A 25,147-nucleotide genomic window follows, 5' to 3' on the forward strand; every position below is an offset into this window, starting at 1 on the left:
TTAAAAACCACTTGAAGGGTTAAAATTAAGTCATTAACCTATTTACGCAGGATTGCAATGAAACCAAGCATTTTCCACTAAGTACGCGTTATTTCGATCATCGTGCATCTCATGGATATTAGAATTAACATCGAGTCTCGTGCAATTAAAAAAAAATTAACATCGTTACCCATATCTACTGAATGGTACCAAAAAAAATCCTCAGCTAAAACTATATAAAGAAGTTCAAATGGTTGACTAACGGTTAAAAAACAAGGAGTGCCGAAAGAGTCCACCGCGTCAGTACTAGGACGCCATCTATACAGAAACATCCCCACCGGAAAATTTCGAATCTCTTTGTTTCGATCGGTTTTAGCGTCCGTATTGACCGCAAACCGTATCCGTGGTAGGGGAGGTTTTGCGCGATGTTTCGACCATGCAGGGAAGCCGCCACCGATTCATAAATTCACGCCTTTTTATTCACATGTCAAATACGCATTAAAAAAGAAAACTCCACCTCAAAAAAAAAAAAAGATTGGGTCATTAAATTAACGAGCGATTTCTTAAAGATTATTGTCAGTCATTGAAATCAGGTAAGACATTTGCTACTGTTACCTGCGTGTTAGGGATAACATGTGTGTGACTTTCCGTATGAACAGGAAAAACTGCGTATTATTTTTTTTCCTTTAATATTTATTCCGTTTTCTTCTTTTCAGAAACGATGTATTTGGAAATTTCTTACGAGCACATATAATAAAAAATGCGATCACGAAATTATAATCTCACATTAGTACTTTAACCAGTTCTCTATTCTAATAACAGAACGAGTTTATATTGAAATTTTATATTCCATCATCAAAATTTATTGATTATATTTAAAATTGTATTAACTGGTCATCACTGATACCCTTTATACGACCTCACAAAGATCTGTCAGTTGAGATACAAAAAGTGTCGTATTTTTAACAATATTAACAACACTGATGTCGCAACAGCATTGCATAAGTCAAACAATAATAGAAATTTAGACAAAGTAAAATGATTGAAGAAAAATTAAATATTATTGACTGTCCTCGTTAAAAAATTTATCTCAAGTTTTTAATTCGATTTTTAGAAAAATGGCGGGAAGAAATTAAATTACATTTTATATCAGATTTTATTATGAATATTAATGAAAATTAAATGCAAAATGTCTTCAATTGCTAAGTTATTGGTTGAGTTATACGAGATTATACACCTTGTGAAAAAAAAAACTTGGAATTTCACTGGAAACTCAATGAATGTCCAGTTCTAAGGTATACTGATGTCTTATCACTAGGAATTAACATTGGGATAAAATTTCGAGATATTCATATGTTCTGATAACGTATGAAGTTATTATAAAACAACCATGTATATTTGAGACAACCATAAATATTTTTATGGACTTTGTATTATATTTTATCATGTATGTATAGTTTTTAGTTTTTATAATTGCATTTTCAATTAGGTTACTGTATTTTAGAAATATATGACAACCATATTTGTTATGGGCATCTTTTTCTCAGCCACCTCGTTGACCATTTCGCCTGTTGTGGCCTTGTATTTGTATTTACTTTCAATTTGAATAAGTCTCGTAGCAATTATATACTCTTTTAAGTATCGAATTACATACACATCAATTTGACTGACTGAAAAATTTTCTAATACCTAGGATGGATTTGAATCTAGTATTGAAGCACTTGCGATCAATGTTCGACCGGAGCACAGATTGGTTGGTGAATTCTCCATTGATGGATCTCCAAACAACCGTGATATGTGCGGTGGTATTTGTGGTCTCGGCTTTGGTGGTATATTTGATATCGGTTTTCGGCATAAAAGGTCCAACATATGAGGAGGCGATAGCTCAACAAAGACGCCGCAACAAAGAAGCTCTTCAGTTGGCAAGGCACGATAAAAGCAGGAAAGACAAAAGATTTCGCAGATGGAGTAGGAAAAATAAAGATCAAGAAGATGAGAAAGGAGGAACATTAACTAACGAAGAAAGCGAAGCCAAAGGACATCTCGAAAATAAACTTGTCGATTCTGATAATCGCAACTTTTCTCCTGAATTAGGTAAGTTCATCTAATGGATAGAAACACTGCCAGTAATTGTTTTTATCAAGCCATTCAAGGAACTTAATGCAACTCATAATATAAATGTTAAGGTCTTATACAAGAGAGAGACGGGGAAATCTCGATTGCAATAAAGCTTAAATGTGTAACATAAACTAATGAATAAAACATTTTAAGATAACGTTCTTGTATGTATCCCATGACAAATATTACTTATTCAAATTTGGGTTATTAACGAAGGGAGAATTCTATAGGGAACTATATATAAAAGTAACTTAATACTCAAGTGGGAATGAACATAAAAACTGCATGTACTTTTCATAAATGTATTTCTCGCACTAAGCGCCGCACTGCAGTATGATAAAAAAAAACCCTCGTTAAAATGTATCTGTGTAAGCGCCACATTGGTTGCGTGCCCAGTACACCATGTTGTAATCTATTGTTTTTTTTTTGTTTACCCCGAATGGCAATATTTTCAAACATAGTTGAGTTCTTTATCAAGTATATTATCTCTTTTCACTTTATTTAAGGATTCGTGAAGTTTGTTCAATTTTTCTCCCAGGATCTAAGGTGATGAATTCTAAGAAAAAAAAGAAAAGGGGCAAACCCATGATGAAGAGCTCATTACCACAGCCCACTTCTTCAGAAGACACCGATGAACAGCGATCTCATTCGGAAACTGAGAGGAAACATGATAACATTCCCGAAATTCCCGAAGAGAAAAGTCCAGTCGAAAATGTCGAAATCGAACCTTTGCCAGAAAGTCAAGAATGTCACATCAGCATCGAACAGGCCAAAGAGGAGGAACCGAGTGGAACTGCCGAAAAAATTAGTTGTGTCATTAATGACGTCTCTTTGGATTCAGAAGCGACCAAATCTGAAGATGGTGGACGGAAAAAGACAATTGCCAAATCGCCTAACAAGAAAAACAAAAGACATAAGTCGGATCAATCAAATCTTTCTAGTCAGTTCAAATAGCTTTTATTACTTCATTCCAATCTTGAAAACTTTAACGATCTTCTATCAGTGTTTTATTATTAATATAAATTTATTTATTATTAATTCAAGTACATGCAAGTGCCATTTGTTGCTAACTATAACAAAGGGTCAATAGACGATTTCTTGCAATTTTTGAACGTTACTTGTTCACATTGAATACGTACATTCTTTTTGTCCAAGACAATATCAATTTCTTAATAAATATTGAAATAGCTGAAAAACAATTACATTATATGCACTTTCCGGAAAAACCCCATTGAGGTTTGTTATACTTTTCTCAAACTTTGAAATTCTCACTTAGGTGCTAGTGATAGTAATGGTCCTGATGCATCGAAAATCATAACTTTCTTGAAGAATGGACCTTATAATGAGGAAGAACTGAATGCATTTTCTGATGCCCTCTCGACTAGGCAAGGAGATGCTGAATCCTGGACTTTGGTAGGATGACTTTTAGGTTTAATGTGAGGAAAAAAAAATCAAACGTTTCATAAGTCTAATAATGTTTATTTCGAAAATTTACGATTTCTGAATGGGGTGGTGAATGTTTTCTGATTGCTGTTGATTTTATATAAAAACCATTCATTTCGAGGTCCTTTTTTTCAGAAAAATGACTTGGTACCTGCTCTGAGAAAGCAAATACAAGAAAAAGAGGAAGCCCTGGAAGCTGAACAGAAGCTTTTGCAATCTGCGAATGAGAAACTGAAGAATTTTCAACAAATTAGTCAAGAAAAATCGAGAGCAGTAGCTGCTGAACGTTCATTACGAGAAAAAGTGAATCAACTCCAACAAGAAATACAGAGGTTACATGACAGATTAACAATATCTCATGAGCAACACGTTGCCAAAATGCACACGAAATTGCAGCAAGTACGTATGTCAATTTTATAGTCTCATACAAAATTATTGAGTCAAACACATATTATTAGTACTCCGTCAGTTATGATAAAAAATCCCATTTTAGTAGTAATGCATGCGATGGTTTTACAAGTGATATTAATTATCTTCGCAGATGAAAGCAAAACTCACCAGCGAACACGATATCACTATCCAGAGGTTAAAAGAAGAAAACAGTCAATTACAAGCCTTAAATAGGAGAGAGTCTGAGTATGTTCTGAATTACATCTATTTTTTAACCCCATAACGTCCTCATAATATAATTGAGTTTAGATAATATGTTTTTGTTTCTCAAGGAAAAGTCAGATGGGCAATCTTGAAATATCCAGAATGAAGCACGAAATCGAGCAATTGGTTAGCCAACGAGAACAATACGAATCCCGCCAAGTAGCCATCAATCAGCGGAAAGAAGATCTGCACCACCAAATTCAACAGCTGGAAAACCATATAGAAAAACTTGTAACATCTCACCAGGACGAAGAGTTCACCTACAAACAACGGTTGAATGACATGCGAAATAACCTGCAGCAAGCGGATAAAAACCACAGTTCTATTGTCCAAGAACTGCAAAACGCGCAATCCGTGTGCAGTACGCTGGAAGCTGACAATAATGCCCTGCGACAGAGGTTAGACGAGTCGAAACTTCAAATCTCAAGCTTAGAACAAGATCGCATGCAATTACAAACACGACTAGAGGTCAGAACATTCTATTACGTATTCAATTTTTTTTTGTGCTTTTTTTAACTCGTTTTATGGATGAAGTACCCATTTTTAAAAGTACAGTAAAAGTGCGCTATAACGAGAGCTCACAATCGCATGGAAAATTATAATTATAATGGACTTCTCGTTGTAAGCGAATATCAATTTTTTGCCGTCAGGTTATAAGTTATAGAAAATTCTAGCTATTTCTGTATTGCAATCGTCCTTTAGATCAGTGGTTCTCAACCTGGGGTCATATGGCCCCCCTTGTAGCCCTGGAATATTGGGGGATAGGGGTGAAAATTAGGTGAAAGGGAGGTCACGAAAGGTAGGAGGGCCACACAGAGATGAGAAAAAAAATCGGCTGTGAAGAAATAATTTTCAAGTGAAGTATGGTTGGAAAAAATGTGACTACTTTCAGAATCCAACAAGGAGTCTCATAGAACCTGGACCATCTCAATGCATGGGCCTATCTGCGATCCTAGACCCGGAGACCTACACAATGAGATCTGGTATGGTACTATGATCTTCGCAAGTATGCAATTTTTTTTTAATGATAACGTGATTCTCACGTGTTCCCAAGGGATCAGCATGATATGTCTAGGGTTACTTAACAAGAAGTAACAGTTGGGGTCCCAGAACATCACTTTACTCTAGGACTTCTGATAATGAGACGGCCCTGCATACATATACTCCCCAAGAAAGAACCTCACTAAACTCTGTCGTGAGGGAGAAATTCATTGTGTAGATTCGTTGGATCGTCCCGTATCTTACGAAACAGACCAATTTTTCCCATTTAAATTCTTGGAAAGGGATCGTCCCCCTTTGGTTCCGCTTCTGACCCAGGGGTCCCGATCAACCTTATTTGTGAAATTTTTCTTCATTATAAAACCCCACTTTTGACTAAATTCAATTCATTAAATAAAAAAGATCTCGTTCATGGGGAGGAGCTGGATTCGACAGGAGAGCCACGAGAAGAAAATATGGTTCAAAGCCCCATGCGCTGAAAAAGTTTGAGAACCACTGCCCCACAGATCATTTCGTTCTAATATTGATGGGTGACCAGGACTTCAGTCGTGAAATAGATTTTCAGCCTCGTAGCAGTTGATTTTCCCAGACTCTAAACGATTTAGTGGACTGATCGTAGAATATTAAAATTCTCAACTGTTGTATTTTTACTCAACTTCATGATTGTATGAACTCGTTAATATTTTTCCGTTCAAGTTTTAGCACGACTAGTTCAGAGACTTCAAACAGCGCAAGTTCCAGTCAAATAAGCTGTGCGAGTAACTGTGGTCTCTTAGTCACTGGGAGAGAACTAAGTCAGCAATTTACAACAACAACCCCAGAAGGAATACAATGCGCTTACACCGGAAAAACAATAATAAATATAACTAATCTGACAATAATAAAAAATGAAAATAGTCAGTAGGGAAAGCACTTCGCATACGGAGCAGGTCGAAATCTTCAATAGCGAATGCCAATTTTGCGTAGGTGGTGCATACAAGTTCTGATGGTAGACTGTTCCAGATTCTCGCGGCACGGCATCTGTACCCATAGAAAAAGTAATCTCTTCTGGCCATTGGTATTCTTATTTGGAAGTGATGTCTACGTAGGTTGGCTCGTCTGTCCATGATCTCGAAGAAAGGTTCTCCCGATGGTAGATAAACCATTTGATGGTCTAGTTTTTTAGCGTTCCAGAGAGTGCAAACAAAGAAATTCAAGACTCTCGCAATAAGACCAGCCACTCGTGTAGTTACTCGTTTGGTAAAGAACCTCTGCGACTTTTCGAGGAGCTTTATGTCCTTAATTTTGTAAGGGCTCCACACTTGTGAACAGAGCTCCAAAGACGGGCGAATAAAATCATCACATATCCCGTGTGTATAGTGGGAAAGCCTACTAATATGTAGAGGGGGTAAAAAATATATGACATTTCTTAATCTATCTTTTATTAGAAGTACCTCAGTTTACGAAGTGCATGGGCAATGATAGGTGATATCCATTCTTTTAGTCAAATTCTTGAAGGGGGGAAAAGAAAAACCAATTTTTTAGGTGAATGTTGTTGAAGTTATAGTGAAAGCTTCATATGGCTGACGGTTATAGCGAATTTTAAACTCGCTATAACCGAATGTGTTTTTTGTATCTTCTACATTAACTTTTTCACAATCACTCCCAAATCACTCGCTATAGTGATATTCTCGTTATATCGGACTTTTATTTTATAAGAACATATGAGTATAAATTTTATAAACTTCTTCTCTTCCTCTTATATTTACTCAGGAAATGCATCAACAGCAAAGAGACATGGCGGTATGCATAGAGCAAATGCAAACAGAAACCACTGAGCTAAAAAAAGGCAAAAACGATCACTTGAAACACATTGAAGAACTAAAACAGGAAAATGAAGCGTTACTTATCCAACTCGCTGATACTCTGGAGCTTCAGCCTGTCAGCTCTACGGATAACAACAATTCATCCGAAAATTCGGTGAGTTTGTATTTTATATGCATTTTTTTTAAAACATTTATAGCAACAAATGCTACCGAATCTTGACAAGTTCAATCCCAAAGACCGATGTCAATTAACACAAGTTTCTTTATATTTCTGTTCTTTCCTATAAACAGGATATCGATTCGAAAATTATTGACATAAAAGAGCACCAATCACTGTAAGTTTTCATTCTTCAATGTATTGTATTAATTTATGTGCATTTATGTAGAAATTATATTCTCACTAGTCTTATGAACTGCACAACGATATAAAACTTAACATTAAGAGTTATTCTTCAACTAAAGTTAGTGATGATTTTTTTTTTGCACACGTCTTTTTGAATTATTTTACTTCAGCATAGCATTTACGAAGTTTTTTGACCACATCACTAAATAAAATAGTACCTACTTTACCTAATACAAATGTTGAAATGACAATGTGACTCTAATCAACATTATGAGGAAATCATGCAGAGATCATGAAACTTGACATGCAAATGATTAGAATTCGAGACGCACTTTTTTTTCAGAATTTGATAGCACATATTTATCATGCAAAACCATCTAAATCACCGTATAAGTGCATATAATTATGGGGACTGCCAAAGAACCAAACAAGTGGTTTACTATCGACAACGTACATGCTCAAACCATGGCCTGTGCCAAATGTAGCCCTAGGAGCATGGCTGTCTTAATAGCATCATGGGCCCCCCCCCCCCGGGCCAAGCGATTTCTCTAAGGCCCTACCTAGCAAATTCTTGAAAATTTTAACCGGTTCTCATTTCTGTGAGAAACCCCCTTCTCTTGAGGTCCCCCGGGCCATACACGGGTGAGCCCATACATTAAAATGGCACTGCCTAGAAATCTTCTGATGCGGCCCATGACCTCGAACTTAATTAAAAGTGAACACCCCACCCCCCCCCCCCTCCTAAAATGATAGTTTACACCTTTTGATTGATTAGTATCTTTTGGTTTGTTTTAAATGCAAGTGGGATCCTTTCACTGTAACTTCCACCATGGATTCGAATGGGCCCATGGTTAAAATTATCCATCTAGCATAGTCTTGTAAAAAAAAATTGCGTTGGTTTTGGTTCTAGAATTTTCACTATGCAAAAAGAATGTACATTTATATAAAAATCACGAAACATTTCATTTAATTGCGAACCGCGGCAGGGTACTATATCATTTGAATAGCCGTGAAAGATTCCCAAATGCTGAAGGTTCCCACACTCTCCAAAGGGTTAAGCATCCCTGGTCTACAGCCAGCTGTGGATATTCTTTCAGTGGTCACTATGTCTTTTATAAATTTAAAAAAAACGTTAAATTTAGCAAGCCATAGAGTGAACAGAGATGAATGATATAATCAAAACACATTGAAGCTCTGCAAGAGGTCTCACCTTATCAAAGTGATCGATACCTTCCAGAATCAAACTACTCGAATGATAAGCGTAATAGTGTGGGTATCCATTAGGTATCATTGCCAATCTTGAATCTGTTAAGAATTGTGAGAAATGCTGTACTTCCAAATTCGCTAACTATACCAAGGAACAGTGGCGGATTAAATTCGGTCGAGGCCCTAGGCGCAAAAGAAAATATTGGGTCCCTTAAATTAGAAAAAAGTGTGATGTTTTTGGGTATTTTGGGGGCCCCCTTCCGAAGTCGGGGCCCCGGGAGCACCCGGTGCGCCCGCCGTTAAATCCGCTACTGCCAAGGAAATACAAAGGAGACCTGAAGTTGCATTCTTACTTCAGCACATTCCTGGTGCTACAGTATATTTCAACAAGGCAAAGCTCGACCACATGTTACCAGGCATGTTCAGGACTTAATCGAAACGTGACAGATTGACAGGTACAACTTGTTCCGAATATTTGCATGAATATTTGTAAAAAATACATACGTACCTGCAATGAAAATTGTCATTTTCCTTTAGTAGCCTACTCTACATATTACATTTTTTGAAAATTCATTTCAGAATCGAAGAAAAAGATGGAATCATACAACAATTACAAGATACCCTTACTGATCAGCAAGAAAGATATAAGGTAAGAAGTATTCTCACTATATAACGTCGATCTTCATAGCATATGAACCAACAAAACAAAAAACTATTTAAAAAACAGCCTTTTGTTGAATAGTTGGGAGCAATAATTAATTTCAGTCCTGTTCCACCATTTGTATTTAATTATGAATCACTTATTACATTTTAGAGATTTTCGATTCTTGAATGACAGAAATATTATCATTTTCGTTATCATTTTATACGCTTACCTGACAAATAATAACCCCCCCCCATATAAAATAAACTTGACACAGTCATTTACTACATCACAGTAGCAATCAGACGTGGTATGAATTTCCCAGGTGCGTGAATGCAGTTGATATCAGAGCTAATCCACTGGTCATCGGCTGATCTCGGTGTTTGACAAGGATTTTGGATGATTATGATTTTGCTTTACTTGTTGTTCTAGTGCCGATAATTCTCTAAATCAGGAACATTTTCTAGTATTGTAGATGTGAGAGTTACCCTGAATGGCCATCACATGAATCGCAATCACTCGCAGCCTGATGAGCTCAAAAAGTACCATTCTAGAGTTATTGGTCTTGCCAAACTGTGAGCATCTTTCAGATGATAAACAGGTTGTAACAACACCCAATGACCAGAAGATTAATGTAACCATGCCGATTCGAACGTGTCAGCTACAACAAGAAAGCTCAATTATACATAATTAAAGCACCCCAGAATATAGCAGATATCCCTCCTACTTGTACAACGCCTTAGGCCGGTATTACACTACAAAAAGTTTAAAAAAGAACTTTTACAAAACTTTTATAGTGTAATACCGGCCTTACACACAATCGTCATTCAAAGCTTCGATCGGCTTTCGATGCACTCTACGGCGGACGGGATTGTTGCACAGAAAAAGCAAGAAGACTCTTCAGACCACAGGACACGCTTCCAATTCTGTAGAGTTCAGTGCTTGTAGAGTCTGGGTTAGGCCATTAAAGGCAAGCTTTTTTATCCGCAAGTGGCATCAGTAGCTCTTTTCGAAGCACTTTGCTCCATGTAGTCACAACATGTTATTTTCTTTAAATGTACTTTCTAAAATTGATGAATGGAGCCATTTATTGAAAATTTTCAGCATTACTTGTCGAATTGCAAAACTGTTGGTACTAACTAAAGGCAATACTCAACGACATAAATGCGTTCGTTTCAGTTGCGGACAATTATAGTGAGGCAACAAACTCCATAAATCAGAAGGATGACATACCATGTTCTTAACTATTTTAATTCTAATTCAAACGAAGAAAAACAGTTACTATATTAGTGAAAAGTGAGAATGAAAACATCAAAGAGTCCTTTTATCGCCGGCCTGTTCTCGATAAGCGGTCGAAGAACGCCATCTGTGTGATGTCACTGATTTGCATAAATCAATCGCTCCACAATCACTCTTGACAGTGCTGTGTCACACACTATCAAATCAAGCGCATTCATTCAAGTTGAGTTGTTTTGAACATCCAAATGCGACCACTTCTTTTTAAGCCAGTTACTTATACCATTTTTATACAAGTGCTACTGTACATCTTTGTATAAACTTCTTCATTTAAATACTGTGAACCAGTAGTTACATAAAAATTATGGAAATATTTCCGAATTTTCTTTTCAGGAAATGGTATCAAATATAGAGAGTTTGCAAAGGCAAACTAAAGCGTTGCTTCGGAAATTATTTCCCGGCATTGATATCGCAGACGACTTAGTAAGCTCACTTTTTCTTAACAAATTTTATTTGTCTTTCCATTGATATTTTATCATTTTTATCTGTATTTACGAGAATTTATGTTTTTATTTTTAAGGATGGTTTTGATGATGAACTCGAACGAGAATTGCTGAAGGCGTTGCAGAAACTCAAAGAAGATTCAACACATGAAGTCGTGTCTGTAAAAATCGATGATCTTAATAACCAACTAAATGACAGCATAGCAGAAAACTCAGAACTGAAGCAGCAGGTTTCGCAGTACAAGATAGTCTTGGCAGAAGCGGTGAGATTATTCTTGAAAATCATTTTAAAACTGTGCATGCCTCATGTCAAACTGTGATCTCATTTCTTACAAACACAAACACACAATTGTATACGCTTTCCAGTTTTCAAAAGGTAAAACTATGATGTCCTTTATAGTTTACTTGTTTCTACAGGAAAATATGCTATATAAACTACAGTGCAGTGCCGAAAAAGAAGAAAAGAAATGGCGGGAAGATATTACAACCAAAGAGAAGAATCTCAAAGAGGTAATTCACTCGAAGAAATCCCTTTTCTGTTTATGTAAACTAAACAGGGCCCGATTTCCGCTTGGGCAATATGGGCATTTGCTCAGGACACCATGTTTTAAGGGGGTTCCAAATTCATAATAGCATATATTTTATTCAATTTTTTTATAAATTTTATTTGGTAAAATTTTCTAAAATCAAAGAATTTTCCTTAAATTACATCATACTATTTCCAAAGCGATTTTAACCCTGGTCAACAATTTTTAAATTCCTTTTTATAACATGAGTGAAATAAGTTTTTTAAGACCAGTTTCGGAGTGCTGAATTCAAATATAAATGCCATCACGTACAGTTTTTTCTGTATACATGATGGTCATTTTTTGAAATATACACTATCAAAAAATTAAACATCTTGAAAATGGAGATGATTGTCATATTCCTAATAACAAATTGTAATACATTTACTTCGATAGTTATTTTATCATATTCATACATCGTTATATATGAAATAGCAAAAACAAATTTTTCTTCATACACATACGGTACATATAATATCCATAGAGTACACGTGTATCGAACGAACACAAAACAGTACACAAAGAGTACAAAAGAGTAAAAATCGAGTACACAAAACGAAATTTATATGCATTTTTCCAGTATTTTATAAAAAATATTTTTTTGTATTGTGCTCTTTTGTTGTCTTCTTTTTGCAAAAACCACCATTAATTACTGACCGTTGTTCTGTTCAATCTGCCTCCTTCCATAGTTCGAATGTCTCGGTGGAATCTTTGTCCTCGTTCATCACTGAAACGCCGCCTCTGATCAGCCCCAATTTAATGTTTAGTGGTTGCAGCAAAACACAGTAAAATTTATGTGGAACATTAATTAAATGCATCTGCGTCATTGACTTTTAACTCCATTTTTCGACTAAAGTAAACATATAATACACACTTCATGTTTATGTACATAAACATAAAGTGTGTATTTCTCTTTCAATTTAAAAAACCGAGAATCCGGTTGCAATAAGAAATAAAATCAGTGTTACAATTCCCCAAGTTTTAGATGGCAAAAATAGAAATATGATTATCTAGTACCATTTCACACGTATAGCCTAAATATGTAAATTTTGAGATGTTCAAAATTAAGTACCATATTACAAAAAAAACTAGACGTAATGGCATTTTTTAATGTCAGATCTAGAATCAGCACACCAAAATTAATTAAGAACAGCTAAACTTTTCTATGTTAGAAAAACATTGTAGATCAGTGTTATTAGCACACCCTAATGAATACCAATTTTAATATTATACCAATCAGTAATAGACTTTACACAGCATGTACAATGCACCTATTGCAATATTAACTCCACGAAAAAATATGTTTCAAAAAATGTGTTACAGTTTTCTGCTCAATTAATCAATTTCACATTTTTTGACCGTAAAATGATTTATGAAACGATGACAAGAAAGTTTGCATGTTTGATCAACATGAAAACCTCAAATCTTCATGAAGATTCTGTATATTTGAAATGCAAAACTATGCAGCTGATCTTGCAAACACTTTTTCAGACGAACTACAACAATTTTCATCTTTGGCTCAGTTTGCTACTTCACCAAACACCAACTCTGGCCATACCGCTATATTACAATTTACTGCCATTAATGAGATGGATTGGAAATGAAAGCACCATCTATCGGTGGTCGCCTCAAGCTCGTTTGGAAAATATCTTATTTCTGGGACCGTGACGGCAACCTTCACGGTAGTAGACGACCATCTTACCACCCACAGAGTAATAATACTATAGAGTGCGCGCGAGGGGTTACAATGTGAAGCAAAGATCCGGAGTCACGTGACTCCGGTCGAAAGGCTGGTCAGGGAATCTCGCTGGCAATGCTTTCCTTATGGCTACTCGTATGACGATCTACACGCGCTGTCTTATTTTTGATTAGAATGGCCAACACTTGCGCAGCTTTCGGATGTTCTGAGCGGTTTAGGAAAGGGGGACCAGTATGCTTTCACAAGGGAATACTTTTTTGCTTATTCCTCTTCTTATAAATTAAAAATTGGAATATTAAATTGACGATGCAATGGATTAGCCGCTGTGGTGGTCGAGTGGTTATAATGCCGGACTCGTGATGCGAGGATCCGGGTTCGAACCCCACAGTGGTGGTCGGCTGAAGTTGGTTTTCTGTGGTTCCCAACTTCAAGGCGCAAATGCGAGCCGATCTCCCCGTTAAAAAGTCTCGCCACAGAGAGCAACAGTCCTACAACGGTAAATCATTCAACCATAACACTTCACTCATAGTTAGTAAAACTGGGGGCAGATGACAGCACTACATATAACAAGCATTACACAGAAACAAACTATACGTCAGGTTGCACTACACGTACACGCACATTCCCGCATTTACCGATTCGTTGGGGGGTTCCGCGGGGGGGGGGGTGCATGTGTGGTGTAGCAGTAGTAGGTAGGGGCTCGGGGATCCATGATGTTCTCAAGTCAGCCTCAAGTGGGCAATTTGCCTGTTGTGGCGTTGTATTTGTATTTGTATTTCTGACGTAGTCTCAGTTTTTAACGACTCCATTTTGGATTTAATTCAATTAAAGTTCCAAGTTTTGGTAAAATTCAAATGTCATGAATCATTATTAAATGTTTTAATAGAATTTTTGGCAATAAATGATTGAAATTGTGAGTTTTATGAAGTTTTAACTGAAATATACGTCTCCGCAAGATTTGGCAAGATTTGGCGAGCTAGTGAGTTCATTCGAGTTTTGCTCAACTTGGAAGAAAATATGCTTTTCAGAAGGAGAAATTTATGAAAAATATTCTATTTAAATAGAATGTGAGGAAAACTCCCCCCCCCCCCTCTAGACAATTGCAGTTTTGCATAAAAATGCATAACAACCTCTAAAAATAACAGTATTTTTACCCCTCTTCACACCTGAGATAAAACTATTACAGAAAAGAAATTTTTTTATTCATTAATTTATGTTTGTTGTATGTGAAATTGCCGCTTCAAACAAGAAAATTAATTATTCAATTGATTTTTTGAGTCAATATCTGTACTAAGACCTGAAGTCATATATTGTGTACCTCAGATGTTATCTTGAAAAAGAATCATTCTAAAAACGATTTAATACCTTAAATTAAGATTAACATATGCATACTTTTGGAGCGAAGAGATTACATATGTCATATATATATATATATATATATATATATATATATTATATGTTAAAATATTATATACATATATACTCTACATGGAATTTTAATTCTTATAATTTAGATAAATTGATGATGAGATTCTGTAATTTTCTTGAGTAAAATCTATTTTAATCCTGAAATATTATGTAAGTGTTTACAGTTTTGTGTGATGAGGTTATAAAAGATTTTTCAGGAATGTTAGAAATGAAACTTTTTCTTATTGTTTGAATATTATTTCATGACTGAATATGGTATGAGTGTGAATGTGTTACATTACATAACATAATATGATGCATTATAATTAATTATACATTAATTATGAGTATATAGAGTAATTGTAATGTTCTGGAAAGATATATTTTTGTTTTAATAACCCCTAGTATAAATAAATTTTCGAAATTAAAAGCGACAAAGTGAATGAAGAGAATATTTAAAAATATAAATGAATTAATCTTTACAACATATACGTTGTTCCGTTTTCCAATATTTGTTTATTTTATAGAATTTATTTTTTCAAATCTGATACTCCCTAAATATTTCACATAAAAATGAGTGAAATTCATTGAAAAAATGAAGGAAAGTTTTCATCAACTTGATCGAATTGAGTCAAATTTCGTTACAGCAACATCCTAGCTTCTGCGAAAACGCGCCAAATGTAATAGCGCAGAACCTGTTCTTTCCCCGACAATACTGCTCATCTTTTCTTCACGTTCGACAAGTTTTATGAATAGCGTGCGCGGTCTATTTATATCTTAAGTCTATGTTACCACCACGCCACTCGAGCACCTAGTTCAGTTTGCTGACGCAATGCCACAAATGTTAAATAACGATAGAGGTTTACAGAGATGTTTCTCCAAATGTTGAGACAGCATTGAATCATCCTTGACAACATCACCAATGTCAAACTGTTCTAGAGAAAGATCATTCTTCTTATTAAAAGGAATAAAATCATCAGTTCACTCAAGTATTTTGAATATTATAGCATGGTGCAAACTACACCTTTTTATGTTAATTGGTTAATTTTATTAAGTTTTAAAATGTGTTAAGGTCTTTTCGCCCGCCCTGTATCTTATTCTGAATGGGGTCTGCGGCTTTCATATTATTACCACAAGGAGTCCGCAGAACATAAAAGTTTTAAGAATCCCTGATATTTAGATGGTTATTTTCACATTTCCATACAAAGTGGATAAAACTATTAAAGTTCAATGTTTCCATCAATTGCAAGCTTGATTTTCAAATGTCGACTGTGATTTTTGTTTTAATGAATTTGAAACCACTAAGTTTATCAAAAGCTTACTCGCATACGCTGATCCTTTCTTTCTTCGTCATTAGATTTCGAAGCAGAACAAGAAACTGCTATCCGAAAACAAGACTTTAGAAGCAAATTTAGCACAACTACAAGAGCTGAAAGAGGCAGGTTTTTCTCTTTTTTTTTTTCATTCTGGGAGAAATTATGGGAACATTTATCACCATTTGTTCTTTGTGAGCGTCTCTATTAATGCTCCCTCATTAATTATGATTCAATTCACTTCGTTTCTAGTGTTCCAGATACTTTTGAAGGTTAAATCGATATTCCCTTTTTTTTGAACAATGCATTTACCCACATGTCATTTTAATTATCCCTTTTGTTACTTTCGTGAAAATCAATATTTTCATCATCTTTTTTCATATTGATAAATGTTAGGTGGATAAGATAGTTTCCAATATCAATCCTTTGTCGTATTCAATATATACAAGTCCACACGTCATGGTTAATGCTAGAACTTATATAATTAGTAGACGCAACAGAAAATGTGAATATAGTATCCTTATAATTGATCTAATTCACAGTAATAAGTCGTAAAAAGGTCTTTAAACCAAAATAGGTATATTTCCGATGGCGAATTGGATTGAGGTTTGAGGAAAATTCTGAGATGTCGCAACATTAATAAATAGTAATGAGGAAACATGATATCAGCTGCAGCTGTAAACAGAAACGAGATCTTTATTTACAGAGAAATATATTGCATGCAGTTTTCGCGGATCATGCATACGGAAACCTTTATTCAGTCATAGTTGTTTAAGTCGATTTTATTTACAGAACGCTGTGATTTCTCGTTTTTGAATAGCTACATACAATCCGATTTATATTTCAAAGACCAAATGTAGAATGCAATAATTCCAAAATATTTTTTAAAATCGACTTAAAAACCCTCATAATCGTATATTATTTTTAAAAAACTTGTCGTTTTATTGTTAGAACAAAATTATTTATTGCTAAGAAAACTCTGGTGGTTGGTTATAGGCAATTTCTTGAAGCAGTTCTCAATCGGAAAAAAAAAATATTTTCTTGTTTTCCATTCAGTTATTTGGCAATAAATACTTTAGCAAAATGTGCTTAATCAATCAACGTGGGATGTTTAAATGTACTTTGGCCTATTGTGAGTTTGAGATATTACTTAATCATGACAGTGTATTGTTACCTACTGTTTCTACATAAAAGGAGGAAGAGCTCCGCTGTCGACCCTTGAGTATGACTAACGTCACAGAGAATAACGAAGAAAAATATATCTTTCTCATAAGCCTACCTATCTAGCCTCGTAATGTCGAAATGAATGATGCTTAAATATTAGGACGTCAACCATAGCGTACGAGTCGATAACGAAAAACTTTACTTGTACGAAAAACACTGATTTCCAAGAGTTGAACAAGTGGTAGTAAATTCAACACGACTCTAAAAATTTTGCTTCGGTATTTACTCTAAATTCCACAGGCGTATACTATCTCAATTAACTTATTCACGTGAATAGATAAAAAAAAATATATATACAAGGTGCATAGCAAATGGGGGGTGTGGCATTGTACTGGCGAACCATTGATCCTAGAGGTATACTTCCAGTTAGAAAAAGTTCTCAAATAACGTGTATTATTCAGATATGTCATTCATGTTTCAAGGGGTTGTATAGTTATTAAAATAAAATAAAAATAACTTTTTATATAGTCCCCATATGCCCCAAAACTCAGTTGAAAAGTTGTTGCCCTGTCTCTCTTGATGATAACAAAAAAAAATCCATGTTTCTAAGTGCAATATTCACTGAGACATTCGAATTCGAAAAACGGAAGAAAGTTGGGAAAAAAACAGTTCTAAATGCCGTGAAAACCGTTTCGCTCGCATTTAACGCTGTTTTCTCCGAAATTACCAAATACACAGCCATCCTTCGCTTTACGCGATTGATTGGTTCCTCAAAATAGCCGCGATACGAAATCGCGTAAAGTGAGTTGAATTTAACTTGAGGAAAGATAGGGGGTTTTCTCTTCTCTCTCTCAGAAGGATTACAAAAACCCAACAGAAAAAAAAGGAACTTTTTTTAATGAATTGATGATTCAAACTTATATGAATAAATCCTGTGAGAGAGAATTTAGGCAATATAAATAAATTAAATTACTACTTCCCGTCTTCACTACTTCTGATTGATTCTAGTGAGTGTGGATGTTTTCTTTCCTGAAGACCCTGATTGATAAAAACTTTCTAATGAAACAGTCGAGATTCAGCTGGCAAACATCATTTTTCGTCTCCTTATAAAAAATTTAGTATCAAAAAAACCGGAGAATTCTGCATATTTCCCGCAAATATGAATTTCTAGTTTTTACTGAAACCCCTTTTTCCGATTAAATTTCTCATGTCATTATCAATGTGTTACCAAACGTTGTTCATCAGTGAGATCTAAGAATTCCTCTCATATTTCTTTCAGCTACATCATCAAATCCAATGAATTTCGTCATCAAAGGATTTAACTATAATATATCTTCAATATTTTTGCACAAGCCCATTTTCAGGAATTAAGTTGCAAAACTCCAAACCCCCCCCCCCTGAACTTTTCAGGTTGGAATGCCTAAAATCGACTTTCAAAAATCGCGTACAGCGAAACCGCGTAAAGCTAGGGATACCTGTATTGTTTATGAATAGACTTCGACGAGAGAAAAATGCGCTACAGTACATCTGCTAAACTCAATATTGGAGAAAAATTGGGAAAGAAGCGTTGTCCGTAAGTTTTTGTTGTTCTTTCCCAAATTTCCTCCATTTTTCAAATTCGAATATCTCAGTGAGTGAATATTGCACTTGGAAACAAGGAATTCTTTTTTATTGGCATCAGGGGTGACATGGCAATAACTTTTTAGTTTGGTTTTATGGCACACGGGGACTGTATAAGTTATTTTTCTATTTTAATAGCTAACAACCCGTTGCAACATGAATGACATATATGTACTACATATAGTAGGCCTAATACACATTATTTGGAAACTTTTTCTAATAGGAAGTATGACTCTAGTACTACCAGTGACATGCCATACTCTCCGTTATCTATGCGCCTTGTATTTTCACAAATATATCTAGGAAATGCCATGAGATAAAATTCCTTCAATACAATAAAAAAAGAGACAAATTTCCCAAATAGACCAGACTGAGAAAAAATGATAATAAAGGGTGTCCTTTAAGTGATAATGCGGTCTTTGTCTTATCAACCATCCGTCGTAGAGGTATGATTCCAATTTAAAAACTGTTCAAAAGGTGTTTAAAAATTACCCTGCCCCAGTATTCAGAGTGAAAATACTGTGTGTGACAAAATAAAAACCTAAAATTTTTATACAGTCACTCTTGTCCTCTAACTTCCAATTAGAAAGTTGTTGCCCTGTATCTCTTGAGGCCAAGAGAAAAATTCCATGTTTCTAAGTGTGGTATTCGCTAAGATATTTGAATTCCAAAATCGGAGAAAAGTTACGAAAGAACAGCAAAAATATTAAAGGACAACGTTCCTTTCCTTCATTTATGCTGCCCTTTCCCAATTTTTTCCGATTTTTTCGGAATTTTCGATTCGAATACCTCAGCGAATATTGCACTTGGTCGCTTGGAATTTTTTTTTGTTGGCCTCAGGAGAGAAGACAGGGCAACAATTTTTAATTGGAAGTTAGAGGACGGGGGAATGTATAAAAATTTAGATACTTCGTTTTGTCACACACTCTATTTTCACTCAGGGTAATTTTTGAGCACCTTTTGATAATTTTTTTAAATTGAAACTATATCTCTATGATGGACAGTTGATGAGATAAAGGCCGCATTAGCACTTACAGGACACCCTGTATCTATTTTTATTATCTTATGGAAGTTCCCCTATCACAGATGAATTTCGGTCTTTTTGTTGATATTTTTCGTATTTTTCTTTAATTTTGTAATCAACGATTGACTTCATATTCCATATGAACGCTTTCCATGAAATATTACCGTATACAAACGAATTTATTCTTGGTCAATTGTTAACATATTTTGTGTATTTGTTAGTGTATGCGTTTGTGTAATTTTCACGCGTTTTTGTCCATAAACTATCTCAACGTCTTCCATTTTCCATTTCCATTTCCGTCTTCCATTTGATTCCTAGATGCAGTCGGAACTGTTTGAATTGCAGTCAAAACTACAAGTAGAAGAGGAAGAAAAACTAATTTTGGTTCAAAAATACAATGAGGTGAATATTTATTGACATTTCAAAAAGTATTTATCCAGACTTTATCTTTTAAATACGTATGCATACATATTCGAGTCTCCATACAATGAAGTTGCTTCGTTCCATCAAATAATTCATTGTATACAAAATTCGTAATGAGCAGGGTCATTCCAAGACAAGAGACGACAACAATGCTATCTGAGGATACATATTTAAAAAAAGCATTACGCGGTGGTCATTAATTTTCATTTTTAATTACTTCAATGAGTCGAAAAAACTATTTTTGCAATTGTTTTCAACGTTTTTATAAAACATTTTCAAAATAATATCACATCTCATCCTCAGTACGTTAAAATAAAAAATGGTTTTTTAACGAACTTTAAAAATCAGACCTCAAATACAAAATATTTGCGAAATTCCACCAAAGGTATACTCGGCAAAATGAACAATAATAGAATTTTTTTCTAAATTTTTATACGTCATACCGGATCCTGAACCAAAAGATGTGTTTGAAAAATTTCGAAATGTTTCCTGTACATTAACCGATGACATTAAATTGTACAATTAGTATCAGACTTAAATATTATTCATCAGCAACATGAAAAAGTGAATGTCGTTTCATATCATGTTCAACAAATACTGTGAAAATATTTCCTAACATTTTTATAATATTTGTGTATTAATCTTTCTTTTACCTTACTTTGCTGTGACATTTCCCAAAATAGAAAAATTAATAAAAATTTGTGCAAATTTGTGTGTGTGTGGTTATGATAAATAATTTTCAATTAATGAAAATTCAAGTGATCCAGTAAACATTTCGTTGAACATGAAAATTTGTTGAACATAAAAATTTGTTGAACATAAATTTATTATATAGAGACTTCGTTGTATATTTTCTATCGAGATCTCGATATTTTTTCTCTCCAATATCTTTTACAGCATAAAATGAATTGTTATTCCATTCTTACGGCAACAAAAATATATAAATAATAAATCATTTTTCCAATTTATCTCTCAGGTATTTTAGTTAGTTTATTCAAGGACTCTGCAAAATAGTTTTCAATACAATACCTACCAATTGCTTACATACTTGATTAATTTTGTATGTGTTCAATTGTTCACTGAAAACCGACAAAAATTATGTCGCTTATAGTTATTTTCTTTTGACTTGTTTGATGCTGATATATGATCTCTTCTTGCTTTCCAGGCTGTTTCCAAACTGCACGAACTTCAGACTAAATATCCCGCGAAGCAAGATGGAAATGAAAATGTAAAATTACTCATTTTAATTTTATAATAATACGTGTTATGCAAATCTGAGAGATAAAGAGAAAACAGATTTCCCCCCGAAGTTTAAATAAAAGCAATAACTACATCAGCTTTCTTCCACACAAGGAAGGAAATACTAACAAAAAAACACTAGGCTCTCGACTAACCGGCATAATTAAAAATTTATTATAATTCTCCGTAATAAAATGATAATAATTTACTTTGCCAATGCGTTGCAAGTGTAATCAATTTGTGTAATTGATTATCTATGAAATATAGATAGATTTATTTATAATAGATAGATATATTTCATTTATCTATGAAATAAGTTAAAATAATTTTTGTAAGAATTAAGCGTACGTTTTACGTTAACATTTTGTTCATTTTAACCATTTCCACTGCATTTAAAAATGACGAAATCCCCTGTAAAATGTCATATATTTTTTAATGAAATAGGCTTTCTTCCGATTTTCAGCAGGTCAAAAGTAAAGGGTATAGGGAAAAGTGATCAATGGAGAAATCACCCATACAAAATATCTGGGCTTGTCAATGTCAAAATAATAGGCTTTTATGGAGGCGATGTATATCGTCAATGCCGCTGAGAGGGTTAAAATTGTATGTATTCCTACTGTACAGTATACATGATTTGATGTTTCCTAAAATTAAGTTAGACATTATGAAATTTACCTTAAAATGTGTACAATAATTTTATTCTTCGACTTCTTTTTTTCCGTTGCAAATTTAAAAAATGTGCAATATATAAGAGGTATATATATAAGAGGTCGGAAAACACAAATAATAGCGGGTTTTGGTTTAAAAAGGATGGGTGTTTTTAATCGTATGGTTGGGGTCGAAAGTGAGCCTTTATACAGCCTTTCCTGCTTTTTTTTTATCCGGCATGCCCTTCCGCCAAATTAGGCAGGATACTTGAGAGCCTGCTGCATTGACATTTACTTCCATCACCTGAAGAAAAAGCCTATAATTAATTGTAATGCACTAACGATAATGATTAATCATTTCGTTAATTATTAAGTTATTGAAAATCAGATATTTGAAACTAGTTCTGGTGTGCAAGAAGTTCCAAATTTAGCCGCATGCCAATCGCGAGGTCTAGGTTTTATTTATTTATTTATTCAATGTTGCGCTTGGCCGAGGACTATACAGGGTGTCTCGGTATCAGGTTTAAAAAGTTCTAGCAGGGGTGCACCCAGATTACTCGGAACTACATGTAATGCACGATCGGAAATGCTTTCCTGACGCGTTAGATGGCGTTTTACGGGAGTGGTGGTTCTGGGCGTTTGGTGTACTGGCCTGCTTGATCGCCGGATCTATCATGCATTGATTACTTCTTCCGGGGTCCTCAGACTGGAGGCATATAAAAACATTGGTGTATGATACCCCTGTTGACAGCACTGAGGAACTTGTTGCCTGCATTTCAGGGAAGTTCTAGGCATGCCTGGAATCTTCCAGAATGTTCGAAATTCAATGCGCTTGAGATGCGAGACCTTCATTATTGCTCGTGGATGACACTTCGCACACCTTAGACCTCTGTTACTTTTTTCGATGTACATTTATTATTAAAACACGTGTTCTCTTGGGTGGTGTCCATTCACTTCTGGTGTTTTCTGTGTACCCTACCGCATCAGGAAAGCATTTCCAACGATGCATTGCTATGCGAGTCTTCTAGGTGCACCCCACCTCTCCTAGAAATTTGTAAACCTGGTGCTGACACCCCGTAGAATGCGGAGGTAAAATATGACAAAAGTGACTGTTGATGTTATAAATAAAATCGGAAATTGTGTAGTACAATATCAACAATATTGGGTTGAAGGTTGTTCCTGTCGGTAATAGTTAGAAGAAAGCTAGATTTTTGTGAAAGAGTCTGTGGAAACAAAGGTTGATTTCAATTTTTGGGGAGGGTTAAGTCTAACGAGAAAATACGAAGATTTAATTAGAATACGGGAAAGCGTAATTTTCATTTTGATATATTATAAGCGTAAATGAAGGGCGCGGTAGCCCAGGTCGATAAGATACTCGCCTAAAGTACCAAAGGATGTTTAGAGGTGTCGTGAGTTCGATACCCGGTTCGTCCTTCTCAGAAAACTTTCCTGACACAAGGGTACAACAAAAAACGGCGACATGACCAGAAAAAAAATTGCTGCTGCAGGGAGTCCCCATCGAGGGCTTAGCGCACCAGCCTCTCGGTGACTATAAAAAGAAAAAAAGGCTGCGTTTCGGAATCAGCAATAAATTGTTGGTCCCGGTCTAATTAGCCCTCCTGTGCAGAAAATTACCGTGTTGCGACAAAAATGATGAATAAGCGTAAATGACGTTGTCTAGTCGTTCAGAGTCAGCTTTTATCTGTAAGTTCTTGACTAATTAATCCACCAGTGTACGTAAAATGATCATAGCCTTTGATCATCACCTATTTTAACACTGGTGGCTTTTTTGGTCCACCAGACTTTCTATTTGGCCCACCAGTGAGGAGAAAAATTTACACCCCCCCCCCCCCCCCCCATGAGTGAAAAACTGTTTTTCTCTCGAGGATTATAACTCTCCCTACACTTTTCGATGCCCTTTCTTCAAAGTGGCCCACCGATTTGATTTCCTTACAAACTGGCCTAGATCATAGCATGCCTTAACGAACAAACCCAGATTTTAGGCTTCAGGATTTCCATTATTTATACAATATTGCTTGGCCGAGGCCTATAAAAGAGCATGCGGTGGTGAAATATGACAGAGATGACAGTGTATGTTACAAATTAAATCGGAAACTGTTGTACAATCAAATAATGTTTGATGGGAGGTTGTTTCAATCGGTTATTGTTCGAGAGAAGAAACTAAATTTGAAACGATCTGTGAACGCAGAGACCGGTTTTGCTCTCAAGCAGGGTTGTAACTAGGATTTTTGCGGCCTTGGGCAAACACATGACTTTGCCGCCCCACAACTTCTAAATTGTATAATTTTATAACGGTGTTCTTTATTCCCACCTAAAACTGCCACCCAGGGCAGTTGCTTTCCCCTCCCCAACGCCCCCTCTGATTCCGGTGTGCTCTCAAGGATTCTTTTGTTTATCAGCAATTTTTCATAGCTATTTTCACGTATCATTTCGTCCCAGATCACTTTTCGTAGCGCTAAAAATTTAAAAAATTCTATCGGTTTTTTTTTTGCTAAATTTTTGCCACAAATCATTTTTTCATGACATGAAAAGCACACCACCAAGTTTTTTGAAGCTTCGCCTACTTGTTTTCTCGCTAAAGGGCTCTGAATATGCACACTGAAATTAAAGCCGTACGATATTTCTGCAGCACATAGGGGGAAAACATTAACTCCAATAAGTTGGTCTCTATCCTCACATAATTCGGTTAAAATTTGAAATTTTATTGAATGTTAATTTATGCGTGTGTGTTTCATACATTATATGTCATGTTTTTTTTTAAATCTTTCTTGGTTCGGAAGGAAAACACTTTGGACGTAGTATCACAAGATAGTGGTGACTCCTATGTTCCCTTAAGTGAAGAAAACGTATGTTATTTTTGATGCGTTTATGTTACATTTAGTGCAACCAGATAAGTTAACTGAAATGCACAGGATGCATAGCTAACAGCACGCACCGCAAACTACTGGCGAACCGTTGATCGTAGAAGCATATATCCAATAAGAAAAAGTATTCAAATAACATCTAAGCGAATATTGAACTTAAAAACGTGGATTTTTTTTTTTTCGGCCTTAGACAGGGCAACAACTTTCTAATTCGGTTTTTGAGCACAGGTG

The 25,147-nt window shown here is 35.2% G+C and overlaps 1 protein-coding gene across 1 annotated transcript in view; it reads left to right on the forward strand.

Annotated features, from left to right (window-relative positions):
- Positions 1-338: 338 nt before the first annotated feature.
- Positions 339-25,147, forward strand: part of LOC149067562 (uncharacterized) — a 30,539-nt gene continuing 5,730 nt past the window's right edge. The window contains exons 1-17 of the mRNA XM_089252443.1: positions 339-572; positions 1,673-2,073; positions 2,636-3,037; positions 3,374-3,510; positions 3,676-3,939; positions 4,082-4,176; positions 4,263-4,662; positions 6,946-7,152; positions 7,290-7,333; positions 9,127-9,196; positions 10,820-10,909; positions 11,007-11,192; positions 11,347-11,439; positions 15,959-16,039; positions 20,041-20,124; positions 21,311-21,373; positions 24,833-24,898. Of these exons, the coding sequence (XP_089108569.1) occupies positions 1,674-2,073; positions 2,636-3,037; positions 3,374-3,510; positions 3,676-3,939; positions 4,082-4,176; positions 4,263-4,662; positions 6,946-7,152; positions 7,290-7,333; positions 9,127-9,196; positions 10,820-10,909; positions 11,007-11,192; positions 11,347-11,439; positions 15,959-16,039; positions 20,041-20,124; positions 21,311-21,373; positions 24,833-24,898 (2,682 nt within the window). The 5' untranslated portion in view covers positions 339-572; position 1,673. The remainder of the gene's footprint in view (positions 573-1,672; positions 2,074-2,635; positions 3,038-3,373; positions 3,511-3,675; positions 3,940-4,081; positions 4,177-4,262; positions 4,663-6,945; positions 7,153-7,289; positions 7,334-9,126; positions 9,197-10,819; positions 10,910-11,006; positions 11,193-11,346; positions 11,440-15,958; positions 16,040-20,040; positions 20,125-21,310; positions 21,374-24,832; positions 24,899-25,147) is intronic.

The sequence above is a fragment of the Pholcus phalangioides genome, unplaced genomic scaffold, assembly GCF_987345545.1.
Source record: "Pholcus phalangioides strain wild (caught in Gottingen) unplaced genomic scaffold, Ppha-v1.0 ptg000029l_1, whole genome shotgun sequence".
In the NCBI taxonomy this organism is placed as follows: Eukaryota; Metazoa; Arthropoda; class Arachnida; order Araneae; family Pholcidae; genus Pholcus; species Pholcus phalangioides.